The sequence below is a fragment of the Apis laboriosa genome, unplaced genomic scaffold (assembly GCF_014066325.1).
Source record: "Apis laboriosa isolate Shangri-la unplaced genomic scaffold, ASM1406632v1 scaffold47_cov149, whole genome shotgun sequence".
Taxonomy (NCBI): Eukaryota; Metazoa; Arthropoda; class Insecta; order Hymenoptera; family Apidae; genus Apis; species Apis laboriosa.
The window spans coordinates 3,729,620-3,748,105 of record NW_025223437.1 but is presented as its reverse complement, the minus strand read 5'-3'; the positions used below and the strand labels follow the sequence as shown (position 1 = coordinate 3,748,105).

Below are 18,486 nucleotides of genomic sequence, written 5' to 3'. Positions count from 1 at the left end.
CGAAATACAAAATTCTTTTTTTCTTTAAAACATCTCTGCCGGAAAATTTTATCATTTCATTTTCACGTTGAAGATAGATAACGACAATTTATATCCACGATAAATAAAATGGGTCACTTTTAATCAAATATTATCGTCAGATGACACAGCCGACCAGATTATTATTAACAGAAGCTTGATAAATCATCTCGAAACGGATGTTCCACGATAATTACGGTATTTGGGAATCTCCAACGATTTCCCTTTTTTTATTTTCTTGATACGTTCTTATAATGAAAAGTTTCCTTGTACGTAACGGCGCGAAACTACGATTTTCTCTCTCAAAATCGAAACACAAAAACGATTCGAGGCTCGTTGGCCATGTAACATTATTATATTGCAGGGAAGAGGAGCTCGCCACTAACTCTAGCAAGGAGACCGTCCTATCTGACGCCACCACTGCCAACCATACCCATGCTACTGACAAACCATAAAAAAAAATATATAAATAATAAATAAATAAATAAACGAATAAAAAAAAACAAAAAAAATACTGATAATTAAGAACGATTTTAATCGAATATCGAAGACCACTATAGATTCTCGTATCTCCGGTCAATCTAATGGAATAATTGTTATCGGCAACGATTTAGCATACTCGTAGCACACAAACTGCTATAAGATATCATTATATCATTGAATACACACAAGTTTAAAGACTAAAAGATATAAAAAAAAAAAAAAGAGGAAAAAAAAAAGAAAAAAAAATACTTTTTGGAAACATTCGTTACTAGTATATATTATATTAATGAACGAATATTTCGGCATCACCGATAAGATCGTATACATATACATACAATATATATATATATATACACACATATATTCTATGTTGTAAAATAAATCTGTTTGTTTATTTAATTACTGGTTTTAGTTTTCTTCTTCACTACATACATGGACAACCTCGAGGTGGAGTTTTTTTTTCTTTTCTTTTTTTTTTTTTTTTTTTTAACTTTGGTCAAGCTTTTTGGACCTAATTTTCATTCACCTTGCAGGAAAAGTTAATTAAGAAATATTCAGTCACGCTGAGAAGAGATCGAAATATCTCCGCACAGCGTGTACATTCACCTTTCGTTTTTTATGGTTAACCGCGATCCCGCGAATTATCTTGTTCAATAAGAAAGCAAAATAGTCAAAGTAGTTGAAATTCGATAATTATGCAAGCGATAAGCGATACATACATATGTTTGAAGTCTACTACACAGGCCAGTGAACCACTGAAATCCTACAAGGCTAGAAACTGTGAAATGAATTATCATTTCTTGAGACGAGACAGAAAAAAAAAAAGAAAGAAAGAAAAAAAATGCAAATCGGAATAAATCCAAGTAACGAAAGTTATTTTTATTTTAGCTGTAAGCGAAGTGTGAACAAAAATAGGCAAAATTAAAGTTCGACTAATGGTAGCTTTTGTTATTGTTATAACGTGCCACAGAACAAAACGAAATACAAGTAATCGTGTTATAATAGTAGTAGCTTATAAACCGGAATACATCACAAATCCAAAATTTTTAAATCCAGGTCAATTAGGATAGAATAAAAAATAAAAAACGGATATGTAACTTACGTTGACGAATACTTAAGTTGATAAGCCGCGATACTGTTTTCCCATGGTCCTGCGATGTCGGTGCATGTTAAATCGATGCCCTCGACGAAGATGTGGAATATAATAAGGGAAGGAAAGATTCAATAGACATGTATCAAGAAGCGGAAACTTGGACAAGTCGCGTGATGTTTTGCAGGAGCATGCTAAACTGTGTGAATGCATTAGAGGGACACATACCGCCAGCAGAGAGTGCAGCCCTGATGGTGGCCGAGGAGAAGCCACATCCTGATTCATGTAAGGCTTAAAAACCTGACCAAAATCGTCCACAAACATCATCATATAGCCATTTCCGTCTTTATACGACAAACAATTCTTTAAATTTTTTTATCTTTTATTTATTTTTTTTTTCTTCAATAATTGATTTATATAAATCACAATAAAAATCTTATTGTTATATATGTTTTATTAATTTAATAAAAATCATTATATGGAATTAATTTATTTAAATAAATTATTAATTTTCAAAGAATTGTTTGTCACTTGTCGCTTATTCCATCTACCTGTCATTGTGCATGACATAATGCCATCTATGTATGTTCGTAATTTTTATTTATTTGTAGTTTCATTGTGATACATTCGTTTCAAATTTATTTGCGACTATTATTTTTCTGCTTTCAGTATGATTCAAAAGTGCAGAGGAATCAAAGTGCTGATTATATGAAATCAAAATTACATTGCTGCTTCGCTACTACAAGATATACAAGTGGTCCTAGCAGAGAACAATATCACTACCTATATTTTTATGTTGACAATAGCAAAAATTAGAGAGGGGTGCAATCGAATATAATTCTGTAAATGATAAAAGATTATTTTAATCATATATCATTGATTATAAATGTATTATATATATATATATATATATATATATATATATATATAAGATGTTAGAAGTTAAAATTTAATTACATCAATATTTTTTGTAAATGTCCATTTTCCAATTGTTCGTTTCTAATTATTCATCTTTTATTATTTTAAAGAATTCATTAGGAATTTATTCATACAAATCATAGCAATGTATCTTGTAAAAAAATTTGTTTGAAATTCAATTTATTATTATACGATGCCCTCTTTTTCCAGGAAAAATCATTATTAAATTTTAATTATCTCAAACTCATTTTTATTTTACATAACTATTTGCATTTCATTGATCATAGTTCTATTTTAGCTTTTCATGACTCTCACTGCTTCAGCCAAACACTCACACCATTTAAACTCAATTAAAAATTGAATAGTTGAAATATTTTCATTTATAGAGCTTATAAACTTGACTAAATTCATGATGTGAATGATTTATAAATAAGTATTATAAATATTAAGAAATATTAAGAAAGATGAATAGGAATAGATATACTTTTCTATAATTTTTTTATCTTAATTCAAGAAATTCTCAATATTATAAGCTCTATAATTTATACATATTATACAGAGTGTTCCATACTACTGGATTATAAAGTATAAAGTATAAATTATAAAGTATAAATTATAAAGTATTAAAGAGAGAAAAAATTATCAGAGAACAAAATTAAATATCTGTTACATATTCTATATATCAATATCAGTTTTTATGCATTTCCACAATAAAATAATCTTTTCTTTAAATATATACATACAATATACATACAAAGCATTTTATATTTTTATATTTTTTATATATATTATATATTTTTTATATATTTTTTATATTTTTCATTCAAATTTATCACGTCACTTACTTTTCATTTTCGTTGTTTCTGTCACAATATAATTTTTTAAGCAATTTAAATATTTTAAAATTTAAAAAAAAATCTAAGAATAATCAAATACATGTTGATTTTTATTGATTCAAACGATTCAAATATTTTTCATTTTAAGTAATTCTACTATTTTAACATTATGTACCAGAATATTCTAGAAATAATTAATTTTTCATTTTTTCATTGAAGCTGCTCTCATATTTTGAATTGTATAAAAAAATTAATAAGTCACTTTTTAAAAATCAAAAATATTGTTGAATAGTTTAAAATAGAAATTTTCAATCTTGAATTGATATGCCTGGTTAAATATATAGTACTATTGAAATTTTATTATTTTTTTTCATTGATTTTTAAACATCACTTCACAAATTTCTTAAATGAAGCATTATAAAGCATCAAATGAAGCAAATTGAATTCCAAAATATATATATCAATTGAATGAAAAAATTAAACAGAATAGGTATTCTAATAAAAACTATATTTTACAAATGTATTAATGTTAACAAGAATGAATAAGTAGATAGTAGATATATAGAATCATATACATATACTATCATTTGATTTTATTCTCTTATATTTTTTTCTGTCTTTAATAATTTTGATAATATAGCTAGTTTAGTTATATGGGAACTCTGTATATATATATATATATATATATATTACATGTCTCTCTTCTGTCATCTGTGTGCAGTATGATAATCTGTTATCCTATATACAATCTGATTCTAGTCAATTTTAATATATTCCTATAATTCTTATAAATAAAACTAGTAGATATATTGGCTTCATTTCTATTTCCATTCTAAGAGTATACATGTATTATGCGCTATTAACACTGGCCTTTGTAGTAGTTTATATGGAGGTAGGCCATTGAGGATCTTACATTAACACATATGGTCTCCATCGATTTAAGAAATGTAAAAACATGAAAGAGTAAGGAGTCATATGAATGTTAAACTTACAAGATTTAAAAACAAATAATATTACATTATCATTATTTTTTATATAAAGCTGCAAAACCAATTTTTTCAATACTATGGCAATTGAAGCATGAATGGTGTAATGGGCATGTCCGCATGAATGTAATTTATTTCATTTAGATTAAAAAACAAAAAAAAAGAAGTTATGAATAGTAAATATCAATCTTGTGCATTTTTTATTTCAAAATGTTGCCATTCTTAAGTTTATTTTTTACTTGATGAAATGCTAAAAAATAAGATATCATAGAAATCAATTCTATTTATTAAACAATTTAACCAGAATAAATAATAACTTGCATATATCTATGCTAGAGATTCTTAGAGTTATGTATAAGTCTTTCATAATCATTAGATAGATACAAATAATATTTTAAAAAAATATTATTATATTTATACATTATATATTTATTACAAACAAAATAATTATTTATAAACGCATCACACAATGCTTGTAATTATAATATTTAAAAGTTTTATATATATATATATATGTTTTTTTTAATATTATTTGACAATACTTTCAGATTTAACTGATAACTGACTAAATTAAGACTAAATTAAGAATAAAATTATATTTTATCATTTTTCAAATCTTTTTATGATATTTTCAGGATGCTGATGATTAATTTAACTTTTTAATATGAAACTAATAGTATTTATATAATTTAAATATAATATTAAGTAATAAAAAAAGGAAATTTCTACATTTTAAATTTCAAAATAAAAAAATATACATATTATGTAAAACAAAAATTTTTATAAAATATAGATTTTCAAATATAGATTTATACATTCGTCATATTTTAAACAGACACTATTTATTTATATTTAACACTATTTATCATAAATCAAATAATTTTTTACAATCTTTATATAAATATATTCATATACCAATACATCAAAATCATTTTAAAATAATTGTGAATAAAATAATATTCTATTCACAATTAGAAAAAAATATAGTGATAAAATTAAAATTTTAATAGTGCAATTATTCAATCTTGATCTTGATATAAATCGAAAATCTCGATTAATCTCAAAAATTAAAATCACATTATTAAAAAAACAGTTCAATTTTTTTTAACAATTTTTCTACAAGAATCGTAGAAGCTTGTGCTATTTGTCGTCTATCTAAATTGAAACGGTTTAAGTAGATGAATGCGAAGAGTAGTGTACAAGTATTGAAAATACACATTGAAAATGTGCATCTGATTAATCTAGATGAACAGTTGTGTTTGCAGCTGGATCAGAGCGATCTTCCGACGCACCCGCTCAACCGGAGAGATCACCGCCCCCGCTTCCCCCGCCACGCTTTCCGAACAGCGGTGTCTGACAATGGGAAACAGCTCCTCTTAATATTGGTAATTTAGTGATCATGAACGCGTCAATTCCACTGCCGCTACTGCTCACCACCAACAGCCTCACATTGGAAAATCAACTGTACGAGATCATCACGGAGAGGAGCAAGGCCTGCGCGGCTTTCTTGCGGAACAGTTTACGTCGAGCAATGAACGCAACCACTATTGGTTTGAGTGTCACGGAGAATTTTGAGAATAATGTATCGTGCAATCATGCCTAATTCAATGATTGAATGAAAATCACTTGTTGATTGTATTTGAATAGTGAATAGAATGAAGTCAATTGCGAACGTTTCTTAGCGCGGCCTGATTCAATTCAGTATGTTCGTAATACGAACGTCGTATGTAAGGTTATCTTCACGAATGAATATCTAATCGTAAGATCGAAACGTTCTTAGTTTCGCAGAACTTAGCAATTACAATTTTCTGAACAAATAGAATGACAACAGTGTAAACGAGTGGTTGTAATGACAAAAAGACTTGTTGATGGTTTGCAGATTTTTCGATACGGTTTCGATAGATAAATCACAACTACAGCGTTCAATATGATACGCAAATCTTTTTCATGTCAAACCAAAAACAAAAAAAAAAAAAAAATGAATTAAGAACGAGAATTTTTGAGAAAAAATCTAGTGAAATGTTGCGAAAGTGATTGTGCCTAGACATATGTTTGAAAAAGAGATAAAAAAAGAAAATGCATAAGAAATTGAATCGTGATCATTAAAAAGTATGTGAACTTTGTGCGACATCGAAGAAAATAATAGAACATATAATTGCTAGATGCGATGAATCGTTTAACGAAACCCCAAAAGAAAAGAGGTGTATATCTATATACTTCACTTTTATATCGTTAATTTCATAGAATTTATTGAAATTATATGTCATTTTATATTATTGTTATCTTTATAAGTCGTTGCACTGTACTATGATTATGGATTATATGTTTACTGATAAATTGAATTTAATGAATTTTATGACTGAAGTTAGGAACAAATTTCGAATCTGGAATCGACCAAATTATTATTCAATCAACATTAAACTGAAAGATAGATTCAGTCTATCGCTTTAACAGTCGCAATGTTAAAGACGTTAATTACGATAACGTCATTCTTATATGGTGCCTCATAAAAACAATATTTACAACTCGTTTTATCTTATAAAAGTACGGGGACATAGTGCTACAAACGAATGGGTATTAGTTATTACGATCAGTAAGCTTTGAATTATGCGCATGTGCAAATTTATTTCGATAGTCGATTGTTTTAGGATTTTAAATAGATAAAACTTATATAAATGTTTTACAAATTAAGATTAATATTAATGTGAAAATTAAATTGCAAATTAAACTTTAATTAAGAGATTTTAAAAATGGCAATTTTAATATTAGATATATAAATTTTGCACGAAATGTCGAACCCTTTCGTTTGAACTATAACGCTATAATATCTCGTACATCTAGAGGCATGCCTTTTCTTATTATCTTTTGTCATTAATGTTTTACACCAAAATGCACGTCATTTGATGTTATGCAAATTCTTTGAGAAAATTTCCTTTATATGTATATATATGTACATACTGTATACTTCTACGGTACTTATTACGTCGTTATATAAGAAAATGTATAATAATCCTATACTATTCGATGTAGTATATTCAATTCCCTATTCAAAATAGTGTTATATGAAAATTAATTCATCGTTCGAGCGATATACTCAATACCGATACACAAACAACTGATTACTTAAGGTGAATATTAATCGAATGCATTATATACTGTTTCAAGCTCTCTTTCTATTGGAGAACTTCCTTCGTAATTTCATTTTTTAAAAAATATATTGGATATTAAAAAATAGATTTTATGCAATGATGCAACTTTTAATTAAAAAAAAATTAGAATGTTATTTAACCTATTTCAGCTTTTTATGATATTTTATGCGTATACATTATATTACAGATTAAAAAATCTAAATGAATTTAGATTTTGATTAAATTACTTTCAGTTCTGAAAATAGGTTCAGAAATAGAATAATAAACTAACACTAAAGAATATATTGATCACGTTAGCTTATAAATAAATTAATCTCAAATCGGTTTGCTATTTAAATTATTGCGATATAATCGCAACATGATATTTAGAATAGAATAAACAATAAAAAATAAATAAATAACATCGTGTGCGGTATAAATCGTATATTATAATTTAATAAGAAAAAAAAATAATAAGATAAAGAAAAAAATTTTAATTATAAGCTGTCCAAATCATACAGAATCAGTGAGAAAGGCAATAAAGCTATTGAACTGAAAATATGCTAAAGTAGATTTCCTTGCATTAGAGTATTATCAGAATTCCAAATATTAATTATGAATACTTAGGATAGAATTATACATTCATACGTACATAGCTACTAGTTTATAGTAGCATAATGTTACAGACTAATGATAACGATCATAAACTTCGTTAATATCGTACTTATATGTATGTTGAACAGAAATGAACTGTTTCTCACTCGTGTTATGGTTGTACAATAATCGCGGACCGAGTGCTGGTAGCATATCCATTTTTTAAAATCCTTACAAGCTTAAACACAATAATATATACCGTAGTTGCAATTATTTCGATTCGAAATAACTACACATCTGAACAAATGAAGTTGACGAGTCGAATTCGAAAAAAAATTGAATCGTATTAGAAAAGTTATTTTATGATATACCAAAGATTTACTTTTCACATCTTGAAATTTGTTAATCTATATTTAAATTAGTGACAGAAATTACCTTATATACCTATATATATATATATATATATATATATATATATATATGTATATAAGGTAATTTTTATATATATATATATATATGAATTCAGAATTAACTAAATAAGTTATAGAAATTTGAATCATATTTCTTTATTAATCCTCTCGAGAAAAGGCATGCTGTGATACATGTTTATTGAATATTTCGAAGCAAACACAAAATTATCTACATTTAAAAAAGAAATAAAAGATAATCTATGAACGATTTTTCTACTTTCGTCATAATGAAAATTATAATTAATATCATTAGATAAATATAACAATGAGATACAGTTATGCCACATATACATATGAATATAAAATTACAAAACATGAGACATTTCTCTTGTTTTCGAAGGTCTAAAATAATGTGTACGTGTTTAAAGTGTTTTAAGAAGAAACACTCCTTCGTACCAAAAAATCAATTTCATTATAATTCATTTACACGATATAATAAATAAATAACTCGTTTCTAAAGCTGTAATATTATGCATATATAAATATACATATACATATATGAACGGCAAATCTTTATGCGAGGACCTATTCCGCACTTACCATGACTTTGATAAAAAAAAAATCAGTTATGATTGCATATATAGTTTCGAATCAATGATATGATATTAAATTCACTGAGTATTGCAACATTTATAGAGCCTTAAAGAAAGATGAGAAAAGAAAAAATTGGAACAGTCCAACAAAGTGATCAGAATAACGATTTGTAAAATAAGTTCACTGCCACTTAAACGACTTGTGCTCCATAGAGAGCACCAATATTCCAAATGTGAATGTGTACAGTTATGTGAAAAGTACTTATATAATTATATTTAAATAATATTAATTAGAGTTATGTAAAACTAAATAGCATGTAATAATATTAAGAATGGTATACATATGTAGGATACAGATAAAGAAAAAAACCATCGATTGCAAAACTATTATATTCCAAACAAGAAAAATTTAATTGTCTGTTCATTTTTATATTACATGTAAATCTTGACACAAAAAATAATTATTTTATCTCTAAGTAGAAATTTTACTTTTTATAAATATAATTCTTTTTAACGTAAATTTTCGTAAATTTCGTAAATTTATTTTACAAAAAAGACTGTACTTAATTTATATTATATTTTAGTTAAAATATGTTATAAGTATTTAATGAAATAAAAAATTAAAATTTAATTTAAAAAACACTAAATTTTTAGAATTTGCAAACAATTTATTATCATTGAATTTCTTCAAATTATTTATTTTATGTTTATCAAATTTTATATATTTTTTTTAAAAAGAAATCATTTCATATTTTCTTCATTTTGTTTTTAATTTATGCAATTTCAAGTTTGTATTAGTAAACAATAAACGCAAATATGTAATATTGCAAACATGGTTTTATTTGCAATTGTATATATATATGTAGCAATTGTCTATAATATTTTAATTATTTATGATTAATGTATTTAAGCTGGACAGATAAATTTAAGTGGAAGATCATACACACATCTTTTAAAATCTATAAATAAAAATATTTATTAAGTAATATTATTGTTCTTTTATTTATTTAAACAGGAAGAGATATATAAATATTTATCATATTTTTTTATAGATTTTATGAATTTCCATTTTTATAGATTTTATATGATAGATATTTAATTAAATACATTTTATAAAAAAATGAAAGTATATTATTTAATATTATTTTTACAATTTATAAAATTTTTCAATAAATACTTATGGTTTACATTCTTGATGATAGGGTTCCAAAGTTCGAAAATCTCTCCATGTTGGAGGTAAAGCACTATGTAAATGTAAACCACAACGCTTACATGGATCACTAAATAAGTTATTCAAACTATAAAACCAAGTCTGTAAAATAAAAAAATATATAATCAGTTAAATCTTTAACATATGATGTATATTCTATGATGTATATTATTCCAAACAAGGAAAATATAAAGTGTTCATATTTTCTTACCATAAATGATCGTACAGCTAATTCGGGTAATGTTGGAGAATAAAAATGTAACATTGCAGCATGAGCATTTTCTGTTACTTTTCGAAAAACTTTATGTCTAGATTCTGTCCATAAATCCATAGTTTCTCCATACCCTTTAACTACTACCCATTCAATCATTAAACCTTTAAATGCTATAACTCCTTTCAAAACATGTCCTAGTGTAACATGTAATACTGCATTTGATGCAAATGGTCGAGATACAGATACTGTCATATCACTAAAAAGTCTATCAAATGTGGCTATTAAAGAATCTACTTGCCTACAAAAAAAATGTATATTAATAATAAATAACTTATTGATATTGATTCATATACACATACACAAAAAATTATAATTTAAAATATATTGTTTATAAATAATAAATTATAATTTCTAATATATTATAATAATACAACTTACTGTTGAGGAACATTATGATTGCTTGTTTGAATTCTACCTCTTTTTGCTCTGCTAGTTGTATTGTATGATCTTTTTAAAGAATTCTGACTAAGTATTGATTGAGCAACATTGCTATATTCATGAACTTTATCTGTCCATTTATAACTATTGACTAATGTACTATATAATGCTTGTCTTTCTTGTGTTGTTTCTTGACTAAGATATGTAGTACTTGCTAAATGAAATGCTCCTGGTGGTGGATTTAAACTACTTACAGCTTGTTCAACATCTCTAAACATAAAAATATATTTAATATATTTTTTTTAAAAATATATATTTTTAAAGACTTAAAATAATACCTTAAATTCACATTAACAGTTGTTAATAGCTCTTGCAATTCAAGCAAATATTTATTTTCTTTATTTTCTTCTCCATGATCAGCACGTAATCCATTTCCCAAAGAATCAAATACTTGACCAACACTTGAACGCAAAACTTTAATTGCTGTCAATGCAGTTTGTAACTGTTGTTGTTGTTGTTGTTGTTCCATTGTTTTTGTTAATTCTTAATTTGTATAAATAAAATATTACTTTAATTATATATTTCATTATAATTATATATTTATTACATATAATAAATCATATTTAAATATGATTTACTTAATATATTTAATTATAATAATATAATATATAATAATATATATAATATATAATATATAATTAATATAATATATAATATATAATATAATATATATAATAATAATAATTAATATAATATATAATAATATATAATAATAATAAAGTTTTATATAATTACATTAAAATATAACTTAACTTTTTAAAAAGTTATTAGTAATGCCTAATCTTAAATATTTTACATTTATAAATAAAATTTTATTACATATAAATTATCTTACTTTATAATAAGGCATTTTTTGAATTTTTATTAAATATGTGTACTGAATCGAAAATTATAAAACTTACTTTGGTTATGAAATTGTATATACAATCTTATAAATGCAATAACAACAAAATCGCAAAAGCCGACATTTTTCAAATCATTATACCATAAACTATATATAATATAGATACAAATAATATTATCATAATAATAATAACAATAATATTATTAGGATTCCTCAAATAAATACTTCTTTGTAATATTTTATTTTAATATTTTATTGATATATATATATTTATATATTTTATATATATATATATAAATTTTAATTTTATAAATATATATAAATATATAAATATATAAATATATATAAATAATATATAAATATATATAAATATATAAATAAATATATATATAAGTTATTCATAATCATTTTATAAATCATTTATACATTATTTTATAAAAAATTTTATAAATTTATTAAATTTATTTATAAATAATTTATAAAAATATATTTTATAAATTATTATAATATATATATATTATGATATATACAAATAATTATATAATAATAATAAGAAAAGAATATTTATATTATAATTTTTATTATTTTTATTTCTATTATGTTTTTTTTTTAAGGAAAAATAAAGATTTTACATTTTATAATGTTTTAATATAATGACAAAAATTATATATACTTTAGATCATTAACTTTCATATGTATTTTATGTAAAAACGCATGCGCTAATATGACAGATAGAAATTTGAGGTTAGAACAGTACGTTGGAAAAAGTTGTTACTTTTTTTAATTATTTTAATATATTTTTATAATTTAAAAACTTGACATTAAAAGATGATGTCTGAAAGAGATTATGCACCTCTTAGTCCTGCTTGTGTACGTTCTCTTAATGACAAACTTTATGAAAAACGAAAAGCAGCAGCCTTGGAAATAGAAAAGTAAGGTTATATATTTTGTTTACTCATGTTTCTACATTTATTTGTATTATATTTTTATTTGTGATATTTATTAATTATTTATTTTATTTTAGAATGGTAAAAGAATTTGCTGCACACAATAATACTGTTCAAATTAAACGATTGTTAAAAGTGTTAGGTCAAGATCTTGCTACATCACAAAATCCACATACACGAAAGGGTGGTTTGATAGGTTTAGCAGCAATAGCAGTAGGATTGGGAAAAGATACTGGTCAATATATAGAAGATTTAATTCATCCTATCCTAGCTTGTTTCTGTGATTCTGATTTACGTGTAAGATATTATGCTTGTGAAAGTTTATATAATGTAGTAAAAGTAGCAAGAGGAGCTGTATTGCCACAGTTTACAGATATTTTTGCAGCACTTAGTAAATTAGCATGTGACTCGGAACAATCAGTGAAAAATGCTACTGAGTTACTTGACAGACTAATGAAGGTAATTAAAATTTATAAAATTAAAAAAAATATATATAATATGAAGATATTTTTATTAAAAACTATTTCAGGATATTGTAACAGAGAGTGGTTTATTTGATTTAGTTGGATTTATGCCTTTATTGAGAGAACGTATTTATACTAAAAATCCTTTTGGTAGGCAATTTGTAATAGCATGGGTATCAGTCTTAGATGCTGTTCCTAATATGGATTTTATTATATTTCTACCTGAAATTCTTGATGGTTTATTTAGAATATTAGAAGATCCAACTCAAGAAATTAAAAAAGTTACAGACACAGTCCTTGGTGAATTTTTGAGAAGTATAAAAGCTAATCCTGGAAGAGTAGATTTTCCTGGAATGATAAATATTTTAATTACACATGCTCAAAGTACAGATGAATTATTACAATTAACAGCAATTACATGGATTAAGGAATTTGTACATTTATCAGGTCCTCTAATGCTTCCTTATATGTCTGGTATTCTTGTAGCAGTATTACCCTGTTTAGCATATGATGGAGATACCAGAAAAAGTATTAAAGAAACTGCAACACAAGTCAATATAAATTTGATGAAATTAATAACAATGAAAAATAAAGAAATTGTAAATAATGAAACTGATGTTCAATCTCAAAAAGGTAAAGTTATAGATTTTTAAAATTATAGAATATTTAAATAATGGTAATAGTTGTAAAAAAAAATTGTTTTTTTTTTTAGATTCTAGTCAATCTTGTTCCTTAGCTGAAAGTTTAGATTTATCTAGTGTTGTCGAAGTGTTAACAAAATATTTAATGTGCATGTCAGTGCAAACAAAAGTTGCTGTTTTAAAATGGATTCATCATTTATTCACCAACATTCCACATAAAATGTTTAATCATATTGAAAATTTGTTCCCAATTTTAATGAAATCTTTAAGTGATAATTCAGATGAAGTGGTACAGCAAACATTAGTTGTAATGGCTGAAATAATTAGTTCAAAATCACCTGAAGCAGCAATTACAGATTCAAATGCAAAAATACAAAATAAATATTTTACAAAATTTATTATAAATTTATTAAGAATATTTTCAGCAGATAGACATTTATTGGAAGAAAGAGGAGCTTTTATCATTAGAGAATTATGTATTTTATTGAGTGCTGAAGATATTTATAAAACATTAGCAAAAATATTATTGGAGGAATCAAATTTAAGTTTTGCATGTACAATGATACAAACTTTAAATGTTATACTGTTAACAAGTTCAGAATTATTTGATTTACGCAATAAACTTAAAGACTTAGATTCTTTAGTGAGTATTCTTTATATTTCTTATACATTTAATTACTATTTTAAATTGTGCATATTATTATAGGAAAGTTGCGAATTATTTAAATGTTTATACATATCTTGGTGTCACAATCCTGTTGCAACTGTAGCATTATGTTTTTTATCACAACATTATGAACATGCATGTAATATTATTCGATCATTGTATCCTTTATTATTGTATATAATTAATACATGTTTTTTTTTTAAATTAAATTTTTATAATCTAATATTACTTAACTAAAATCAAATATAGTGAAAATATAGAAGTAACCGTGGAATTTCTTACTGAAATAGACAAATTAGTACAATTAATTGAATCTCCTATATTTACTTGTAAGTATATTAAATTCTTACTATAATTAATTATATTTACAGAAAAATAATGCATTTTAGACTTGAGATTACAGCTTTTAGAAAGAGAAGAGAATGATGCTTTAGTATATGCACTTTATGGTCTACTCATGATTCTTCCTCAAAGTGAAGCATATGCAACTTTACAAAGACGTTTAGCAGCAATACCACCAACAACAAAATCTATACCAAGAACAGTATCAAATCCAAAATCTTTTAAAAACATATTTAATTTTTCTGAATTATTAAAACATTTTCATACTATTCAAGAACAGCATAAAGAACAGAAACGTAAACAACGATTAACAAATTTAATAGAAAAAAATACAAATCATGCAGATATATAAATAACGTTTTTATAATATTAAATTTTAGATTATAAATAATAATTTGAAGAAAATTAGTGCATATATATATATATATACATATACATATATATATATACATATACAACATATAAACATACTTTTAAACTTTTTTATCATGTTAACGTACTTATCAAAAATAATTCATGCATTTATGATATCTACTTTTTTATCACAAAATTATTAAGTATTATAAAATCAATTATTAAGTTAAATTATTTAATATATACTATAATTAACATTAATATATTTATTAACTTTGTATATACAAATACATCAAGACACTAAATAGATTAAATATATCGCTATTTACAATATATTGGAATTCGTATCACCTTTTCTAAAAAAAAAAAAAAAAATATACTCTTTATGTATAGAATTTTTAAATATTTTTTTTTTTATTTGATAAGTAAAACTATAATTTTAAAACGCATCAAATACGTTATTTAATAATATAATTATAATTAATAAAATAATAAAGGAAATTTTATTTTTTTCTATATTATGTAAATATATTGTCAGTCTTTTTCTCATTAAAAAAATAATAAAAATTAAAAAAAATTTTGCTAGAGCGATGTATATTCCGAATCATCTGTATCTTCTAAAGTGTCGAGTGTTGATAAACGATCAAGTTGATCTATAAGTAAACCATTTTTATATAAAATCATTGCAATTTGTTCTTGCATAACGCAAATATTTTTCCATTTTTTTGTACTTTCTTGAGCAGGTGAATTAGTTTTTTCAATAGTTTTTAATTTCTCTGGAAATCTGTCTATTAAATGTACAAAATTTTCGTATCGTTCTTTGCTTTCGTGCGATAAACGATAAGAAAATGCCTCTAATATATGTTCATAATTATCTACATCTTTGTCTAAAATTTGAGTTTGTAAGAAAACCGTTTGTGCCATTTTATACCAATCAGCAACACATTCAGATCGACTTATCATAGAAGGAATACAAAATGTTTCAAGAAGATTTTTTATTCTTTGACCTGTGGATGTAACCTAAGAATAAGTAAAAAATTTAAAATAAATATTATTTTGTCATTGTTATTTTCTTACTTATATACTTATATACTTCTTACTTATATATTTATTTAAAAAATACCTTTATTCGTTCTAGAACATGAAATTGTTCATCATTGTATGTAAGGCCACGAGTAGCTCTATCTCTCAATAAATGTTGCCAACCATCTCGTAAACGATCGACTAAAGTAGTAGCTTTTTGACTTGCTTTGTTAAACCATGGACACCACAATCCACGAATAATATTGTCCCATTCACCACGTAAACTGCCTTCTTTTACATATCTATTTTTGAAATGATATGAAATGAATATATTCTTATTACATGAATTAAAAAAATACAATAATGAAATTTAATTACCTCTGATGAAGTTGTACTACTGCAGGAGCTAATTCAGTTAGAAGTTCTTTACTCTTCGTATCTAATTCTTTTTTCCAATTTTTTATTTCTAAGGTGTTTTGTCTTCCAAGTTTTCTAGAAACTTGCCAGGCAAGATTTTCACTTCTTTCTATAGCTATAGTTGTATCTTCTACAGCTTTTGTAAATTCTTTGGAATGTTGACATTTTTCTAATAATCTTGTAAGTTCTGTTGAGACAAGTCCACTAAAAGCTTCTATTGCATCCTGTGATAGTTTACTACATAATACTAATTTATCAATTCTTCTTTTACAGACATAGCCAACAGAACAAGCTACTTTTGCTTGACTAGCATCATTTTCAACAGATACTAAATTTGCAAATACTGGGAATTTAGGTAATTCTGTATCCACAGGTAAATCAACATTATTATTTTCTTTAGAAAATAACATTAATGGCTTGTTTTCGGATGTATTTGGATAACCTTTTCCAGGAGTAGATTCTTCTATAATATTTGTTAAAAATGTATCTCCAAAAAGAAGTATCTGAGCATGAGATGCAATATCAGTTTGATCTTGTATATGTACTTGTAGTGCAGTTAATTTTTCTTCAGCATGTAAGAATACTTTTATAAGGCTACCTTTATGTATATTAAATATATGTATACGTTTTCTACAAAGAGTATCTGTTACTTCTGAAAAAAATCTTTCAAAACTCCATATTTTTTGAGGATCAACTTCTAATAAACCAGCTAATAATGGAGTTACAATTTTTTTTAAACCAGTACTCAGTTGACAATTTTGTGGTAATTCTCTACTCCATTCAATAGGTCCATTTTCAGAAGTTTGTACACCTGATATAACACCAGAAGCTTTTTTTGTAATAATATAAAACATTGTTTCTTTATTTCTCCGTCCACCAAATGGTCTAAATGGTAAGTTTCCTGTAGCTACATGATATAATGTTACACCTATAGACCATAAATCTACAGTTGCTCCAAATGTTTTGCCCACAGGTTTACGTAAAACTGCTCTTTCATATATATCTGGATGTAAATATTCTTCTGTACCATATAAAGAAACAAACTGTTGATCTTCTTGTAATTCTCTAGCAGCACCAAAGTCAGTAAGTTTATAAATTGTACTACCATCATCCGCAATGAATTTCATTATATTACCTACAAGAATAATTATGATTTTATTTAAAAAGATATATAATATGTAGAATTATATACATTTTTAATTTACCTGGTTTTAAATCTCTATGTACTAAATTATTATCACGTAAATGTTTCATTCCTGCAGTTAAATGTTCTAACACTAACAAAAATTCACTTTCTGCTAATCCATAAGTATTTTCTGGATCATCTAAAATATTGAAGAGACTACCCCCAGTACATAGTTCCATAACAATCACTGTACCACGACCATCTTGTTCTTCCTCAATTGCTAACAATTGAACAATATTTTCATGATTTACTTTTTTAAGAACTTCAAATTCTCGCATCTGTACATCATGTGGTCGCATATGACTTAGCTGATTGAATGTTTTAACTGCAACTGGTTCTCCATTGTTTTTATTTACTCCTTGAAAAACTGCTCCAGTTGCACCTTTACCAAGAACACTAGTCGTGCACCATACAAAATTCGTTGATCCACGTAAAAAAGACATTTTTTTAAACTCTTAAAATTTTATACAAGATTTGGAAATTTGACAAATGGTTTAACCTCTTTTCAAATTTTAAAAATATTATTTTTGTATATATTTATATACGTTTTACATTATATATATATATATATTAGCATGAATAATTAATTATATATCTGCTTCATTATTAAGAAAAAAATGTAA

At 24.8% G+C, this 18,486-nt stretch overlaps 4 protein-coding genes across 12 annotated transcripts in view; 2 read left to right on the top strand and 2 right to left on the bottom strand.

Moving 5' to 3' along the window:
- Positions 1-2,280, top strand: part of LOC122716668 (glucose transporter type 1) — a 28,354-nt gene extending 26,074 nt beyond the window's left edge. For all 6 annotated transcript variants that reach the window (XM_043939971.1, XM_043939970.1, XM_043939965.1 and 3 more), the window contains 2 exons: positions 1,779-1,876; positions 2,261-2,280. In XM_043939971.1, coding sequence (XP_043795906.1) covers positions 1,779-1,876; positions 2,261-2,265 — 103 coding nt within the window. In that variant the 3' untranslated portion in view covers positions 2,266-2,280. The remainder of the gene's footprint in view (positions 1-1,778; positions 1,877-2,260) is intronic.
- A 7,839-nt stretch (positions 2,281-10,119) lies between these two features.
- LOC122716639 (mediator of RNA polymerase II transcription subunit 27) lies at positions 10,120-11,943 on the bottom strand. The gene is made up of 5 exons (XM_043939914.1): positions 11,881-11,943; positions 11,257-11,461; positions 10,919-11,188; positions 10,478-10,778; positions 10,120-10,368 (listed from the first exon to the last, which is right to left on the bottom strand). The coding sequence occupies exons 2-5, from the start codon at positions 11,445-11,447 to the stop codon at positions 10,234-10,236; spliced, it is 897 nt and encodes a 298-aa protein (XP_043795849.1). The 5' UTR covers positions 11,448-11,461; positions 11,881-11,943; the 3' UTR covers positions 10,120-10,233.
- A 562-nt stretch (positions 11,944-12,505) lies between these two features.
- On the top strand, positions 12,506-15,281 carry LOC122716695 (protein VAC14 homolog). 2 transcript variants are annotated; one of them, XM_043940023.1, is made up of 7 exons: positions 12,506-12,754; positions 12,847-13,228; positions 13,299-13,866; positions 13,946-14,517; positions 14,581-14,699; positions 14,791-14,870; positions 14,931-15,281. In XM_043940023.1, exons 1-7 carry the CDS (start codon positions 12,651-12,653, stop codon positions 15,233-15,235), a joined length of 2,130 nt encoding a protein of 709 aa, XP_043795958.1. In that variant the 5' UTR covers positions 12,506-12,650; the 3' UTR covers positions 15,236-15,281. The 2 variants fall into 2 exon arrangements, with proteins under 2 accessions (XP_043795958.1, XP_043795959.1); XM_043940024.1 differs by having other exon boundaries at positions 14,945-15,100.
- Positions 13,446-18,486, bottom strand: LOC122716694 (inhibitor of nuclear factor kappa-B kinase subunit epsilon). Of its 3 annotated transcripts, none has more exons than XR_006347074.1 (5): positions 17,883-18,486; positions 16,639-17,812; positions 16,361-16,562; positions 13,652-13,773; positions 13,446-13,581 (listed from the first exon to the last, which is right to left on the bottom strand). XR_006347074.1 is itself a non-coding variant. In XM_043940022.1 (4 exons), exons 1-4 carry the CDS (start codon positions 18,304-18,306, stop codon positions 15,820-15,822), a joined length of 2,238 nt encoding a protein of 745 aa, XP_043795957.1. In that variant the 5' UTR covers positions 18,307-18,486; the 3' UTR covers positions 15,720-15,819. The 3 variants fall into 3 exon arrangements, 1 of the variants encoding a protein (XP_043795957.1); XR_006347075.1 differs by having other exon boundaries at positions 13,457-13,581; positions 13,672-13,773; XM_043940022.1 differs by lacking the exons at positions 13,446-13,581; positions 13,652-13,773 and adding an exon at positions 15,720-16,257.

Coding starts and splice junctions, on each gene's coding strand:
- LOC122716695 (XM_043940023.1), top strand. CDS start 12,651: ATGATGTCTGAAAGAGATTATGCACCTCTTAGTCCTGCTTGTGTACGT. Junction 12,755..12,846: donor GCAGCCTTGGAAATAGAAAA/GTAAGGTTATAT, acceptor ATTTTATTTTAG/AATGGTAAAAGAATTTGCTG. Junction 14,700..14,790: donor TGTAATATTATTCGATCATT/GTATCCTTTATT, acceptor AATCAAATATAG/TGAAAATATAGAAGTAACCG.
- LOC122716639 (XM_043939914.1), bottom strand. CDS start 11,447: ATGGAACAACAACAACAACAACAACAGTTACAAACTGCATTGACAGCA. Junction 10,779..10,918: donor AATCATAATGTTCCTCAACA/GTAAGTTGTATT, acceptor TTTTTTTTGTAG/GCAAGTAGATTCTTTAATAG. Junction 10,369..10,477: donor TAGCTGTACGATCATTTATG/GTAAGAAAATAT, acceptor TTTATTTTACAG/ACTTGGTTTTATAGTTTGAA.
- LOC122716694 (XM_043940022.1), bottom strand. CDS start 18,306: ATGTCTTTTTTACGTGGATCAACGAATTTTGTATGGTGCACGACTAGT. Junction 16,563..16,638: donor GTAGTACAACTTCATCAGAG/GTAATTAAATTT, acceptor TTTCAAAAATAG/ATATGTAAAAGAAGGCAGTT. Junction 16,258..16,360: donor ATGTTCTAGAACGAATAAAG/GTATTTTTTAAA, acceptor ACTTATTCTTAG/GTTACATCCACAGGTCAAAG.